This window comes from Macrobrachium nipponense, chromosome 28 (assembly GCF_015104395.2).
Source record: "Macrobrachium nipponense isolate FS-2020 chromosome 28, ASM1510439v2, whole genome shotgun sequence".
Lineage (NCBI taxonomy): Eukaryota > Metazoa > Arthropoda > Malacostraca > Decapoda > Palaemonidae > Macrobrachium > Macrobrachium nipponense.
Genome location: NC_087217.1, coordinates 8883492 through 8889074, shown reverse-complemented (window position 1 = coordinate 8889074; position 5583 = coordinate 8883492). Strand labels below are relative to the sequence as shown.

The 5583-nt window shown below is 36.6% G+C and overlaps 1 protein-coding gene across 1 annotated transcript; it reads left to right on the top strand.

Moving 5' to 3' along the window:
• The first annotated feature begins 1524 nt into the window (after nucleotides 1-1524).
• Nucleotides 1525-4470, top strand: LOC135201391 (cuticle protein 21-like). Its single transcript, XM_064230259.1, has 4 exons — nucleotides 1525-1592; nucleotides 3066-3146; nucleotides 3751-3888; nucleotides 4266-4470. Exons 1-4 carry the CDS (start codon nucleotides 1581-1583, stop codon nucleotides 4425-4427), a joined length of 393 nt encoding a protein of 130 aa, XP_064086329.1. The 5' UTR covers nucleotides 1525-1580; the 3' UTR covers nucleotides 4428-4470.
• Nucleotides 4471-5583: the final 1113 nt, after the last annotated feature.

Below are 5583 nucleotides of genomic sequence, written 5' to 3'. Positions count from 1 at the left end.
GAGGTTCAATGAAAACGCATCTAAGATACATTTCCTGCAATATTTCAGACAATTCTTACAGCTGTTGTACGGAAAAAAAAGATAAAATCTTTCAATGAAACTTAACGAACTGTTTACAAAGTTAAGGAAACTCCAAAAATGCATTATGACAAATACGAAACCATAGAAGCGTTCTGAGACGAATTACAATAAAGTTCTATGGAAAAGTATTAAAAATATATATCTAAACATTCTGAAACTGCTCCTATAGCTGAACGCTTATTCCATAGACATTAAACGGTTTTCTTCAACGAGCATCATTCTAACGCCTGTAAGCATGATATCTGAATTCATAGTCGATAGAAAACAATAATAATGTACCACATATCAAGTCAATATCAAAAGTTAACGTTCTCCTCCTGTAACCAAAGCCACTTAGGCAAAGGCCACCCTAGGATGTCACCCAAAAAAACACGCACACACACACACATGCGCAAGCGCTTGTGCATGCCACCATAAAAGTACCAGGAGACTAAAAATAACAGCCGTTACACGCACCACTTTAAAATGAGTAAAACAAAAAAAAGACACAACTAAATCTTAATCGTCGAACGCCAACTACACCACCACCCATTCAACCTTACGTCTCGGGAAAGTAACGATGGTGCGCTGTATGATTTCTCGATGTCAAAATAAATCCCCTATTTACACTCAAGAACCATAACTTTCAGAAGTAAATCGAAGAGAGGCCATAGGCGTGAAAACGAGACAGTCTTCCCGAGTGTGTGTGTGTGTATGTATTATGTGTGGCTGAAGCACAAACTGAAAGGAGAACAATAAGCGTAAACAATATCAGCTATGAGTAAACAATAGCTGCTTTCCTCTGGTAAGGCGAGGCCCAAGTCGTGAGAAGTGGATGCTTATTAATACAAGGATGCACATCCATGAGTCCACTTTCACATTGGCCAATGAGAACGCACGCAGCCTGAATTTGTTTTCATACCAAATATGTATTTAATATTTAGAAAAAAAATCTCGTTTGAGAGTATGACTTTAAAGTTATGAAGCCCAAGGGAAAAATCCATCAAAGTCACTTTGACAAAAGTATGTTAATGGCATCAATAACCTACTGAAGGTTACGGGCGATGATAAATCACGCCGCCACTCATCAATAACACCGTTATTCATAGTAACTCCCTATCATTCGTATCCCAGTCTCAAATTCACCGTCATAAAATTGCTCCCCTCCTCCCCCTGTCAATCACCTCCGCCCTCCCAGCCCCTCCCTCTAGTGCCTCCCACCCCTCCCCCTTTTACCTTCCCTCCCTCCACCTTCTCCTATTATCCAACATCTCAACACCATTTTCATTTTGATCGTGACAAGACCTTTAATTTTCTCCTTTGCTATTTTCTTACCGCTTTTCTTTGTTGGGGGAGGGGGGGGAGGGGGGGGGGTGGGTCAATTGCGCTGTTCCCCCTGATACTTGAGTGCTTCAAAGCGCCACACACAAGGTCGACTTCGACCGACAATTTACATATATAAAAGTGAGGCAGCAAGGAGGGTGGCTTGTCATCAGTCCGAGCCTTCGCATACCGTCAACATGTTGACTAAGGTGAGAGATCATAAATTCTTACAAGATTTTTTATCAAGAAAACTGACAGGAGAAGAAGAAAGATCTAACGAAACTCAAAGTGATATCGTTGCATGGCAACAAACAGGCGCCGGAGGTCATAAAAGTTCCCAGCTGGATGCAATCTTACTTACAGCATAAAAAGACGACAATTTTTTTTTCAGTGAAAAATACGGAATATTGGAGGTGTGGGAAGCGTCGCTATAATTTCAGTGCACCGTTAAGAAATATCCAACTCTTTGTCTCTTAGTTAATAATGGTTCCGGTGAATTTTGAAGCTGGTCTTCCATTTCTTCTTAAAGGAAACTGAAACGTATGTGAAATTCGAAAAACCGAAAATATTTCTTATATTCGGCACCTAGTTGACAATGGAAGTGCTTGAGAAATGTGATAAAGATTAATGTTTCCTTAATTTACACACACACACGCACACATATATATATATACATATGTGTATATATATATATATATATATATATATATATATATATATATATATATATATTATATATATATATATATATATATATATATATATATATATATATATATATATAAAAATACCACACACACATATATATGTATATACATTTTTAAACACTAATATATCTGTATATATCATGACCGTTCTACTAACTTTTAAAACACCAAAAAGTGAAAAATGCGATACCTTAAAGTGCTTGGGTGATAATACTTCTCTTAAAAAAAAAGAAAAAAAGAAAGGCTGGAACGATATCACTAATCCGGGCAATTCTGTATAAAGTTTACCTCGCATAATTCTTGCGAAATAAGAACCTACATTAAACTGCAGGTTTCTCTCCACCCAATCTATGTCAAATGAGAACCTCTCACTCGCAATGACAAGCTTGTCAGAATTAGTTTGGAAATGACTGGCTTCGAAAAAAAAAAATTCATGACTCAGAATAAAATATAGGAAATTTGAAAAAGCATAGAACACGAGCAACCACAAAACTTCGCGTATCCACAAGTCTCTTTGCTGGTAAGAATCCCGTGAGACCCGTTCAGTTTCAACGACCTTTGATTGAGGGGTTTCGAGTAGATTGCGAACACCCTATACGACTACTGTGCTTCGCACAGAGTGAACCTACGAATACTTGTCACTTAGAAGTCGAAATCGTGCTTTCAGACCTTGGGTTATGATGTGTAACTTGCGACTAACGGTTTTGCCAACATTCAGCCGAGAAATAATCGAGAAAATAATGTACATTTATCTTAGCTTGATCAATTTCATTTCTCTGCTCTAGTATGACACAGGCTCTATAGATATAACTAGCCATTGACAGCGGAGCCGACATGAGGATGACCACAAACTCCCTTGAACGGAATTAGAATATTTCTTAAAGAAATTATCTTTGCCCTTTTGTGCCTTAGAAGATGCTGGGTTTATCTCATTCATCAACAGTAGATTACTAACACAAAAACGTCTATTTACAGGTGTTTGTTGCAGTCGCCCTGGTAGCTATGGCTGGAGCTGCCCCCACCGATGTATATGGTCATCAGGAAGACTACAAATCTGTATGTGCAGCAAGGAACTTATATAACACCTCTCCACAGAAATCATTACACGAGTATCGAGAACCATAACATTGGGAAATGAATCAAGACAAGACATTTTCTTAGCTAGAATTACATGGGGGAAAAAGTCAGGCGCGTCATAACAGTATTTATTGTACACATAAGATATGTTGTTCAGATAAATTGACATTTATTAGTCAAATCACGATACACGCCAAACAAAAGCAGCACTAGGAACTGAATTGACATTTTATTGTGTGCTTAAAGTAGCATTATTAAAGAAACTGACAAACCACTTGGCTATCATGTACGATTACCAGTGCTACTTTTAACACATGTTTTATGATACAAAACTACAATTAATAATACAGGTCTATTAAACAGTCAATGGGGAATTATGAAAAACCGAAAGCTTCATTTTCTTACTGTCAAGTGCCTTAAAAATCACTTTCTATTCAGGAAATACCTTTTTACAATTAACGTACAACTTTTCTAGCCAACTTTTTCTTGCATTCATTAATAAACATTCAAATCCATTAGAAAACAAAACTAGTTTATTAAAATCAAAAGCTTGTTTCTAACTTATTGGTTCCTACATTTTCAGCAGCCGATACCATACCAATTCGGCTATGGTGTTCACGACGACTATTCTGGCAACGATTTCGGACAAACAGAGACATCTGATGGCCACACTGTCAAGGGATCGTACTCCGTCAAACTGCCTGACGGTCGCAAACAAATCGTGAGTTCTTAATACGGTGTAAAAGCACAAGTAGTAAAAAAAAAAAAAACTCGATAATACCAGATGAAAGTTTATCTCACTTCAGTAACCAAAAGTACTTCATGTAAGAGCACTCAGAGCTTTACATTTCACCCTATTTCTATCTTCACTGGAAAATCAGTCTTTACCCTTCATACAAATTAAACATTGCAGGTGAATCACGACTACGCCTCTCCATATGTTATCTAAAGTATAGCAAATGAACGTACAGGGATAAAAACCATTAATTAACTATAGACATTGCACTCTTGAAACTCAACTTCTAATCTAAAATCATCTAAAATGAAAAGCTGGTTGCATAAGTAATCTCTACCTCTCTTTCCTTTCTCCCTATTCAGGTGAACTACATCGCTGATCACATCGGTGGATACAGGGCAGAAGTGACCTATCAGGGCAAGGCACATCACCCTAGTCATGCAGTACATGCCGCACCATCTTACCACTCCGAACCAGCTTACCACTCCGAACCAACTTACCACTCCGCACCATCTTACCACTGAGGCTCACAAAAACAATGTTAATAAAACCTGCAGAAAGAACAAACTGTAAAATACTATCCTTGGTTTTAAATTAATTTCATTTTACCGTCCACCGAGAGATATAAGAAGATTAGGTAGCCAGCCAGAGCTGAAAAAGGTTCTGCACCCAACAACCAATGATCCAGTCACCCTTTTATGGAAAGTATCAGGACAAGGCAAAATTCAGGTTGAATAATGCGCGCCAGGAATCAATTCTTATAATATCTGGGCAATGACTTTAGTTGCTGTAACGTCAGCTTACTGAAATCATCAACTTCTTATGTTCGTAAGTGCAGTGCGCTACGTCTTTGCGATTTTTCGGCCTCTTGGAATTGACCTGATTCCTGCCCATGCAAATACAGCCAATGTACAGGAAATATAAATGAGCGTGTATATATAATTTATATATATATATGATAGTATATTATATATATATATCTATAATATATGTGTATGTATGGATGTATGATCATATAATATATATATCATATTATTATATATTCATTAAATACATAATAAATGCATATAACATATTTAAAATATTTCAAATATATAATAAATATATATTATATATATAATACTATATCTATAATCTATCTATCTATCTGTCTATCTATCTATCTATCTATCGTATCTATCTACTTCTAATTCGATTATTATTATTAATACATAGTAGATAATATATAATATATATATATATACACACATATATGTATATGACCTATTTATAAAAAAATAATCAAAATATTGCTGCCGGCCTGACTTATTTTCCAAGAAGAAACTCAATAAATATATAAATAAAAACACTTCTAAAGCGGCAGTTCTCACTGAAGCATCAGCAACTGTCACAACAAATTGTGCCTCAGATATTCGAAATTCATCAACAGGAAATGACCGGATGTCTCAATCCTGGAATTCTCCTGGGGAGAGAGAGAGAGAGAGAGAGAGAGAGAGAGAGAGAGAGAGAGAGAGAGAGAGAGAGAGAGAGAGAGAGTCGAATTTCGCATCATCCAAAATGTACCATAAGTTTCCCCGCCTCCATCTCAATTAATGAGACTACATAGGTATGCATCGTGATCAGCTTATACACATTTACAAATATAACTTCTATCGAGGGAATAACTACATGATATAAGAT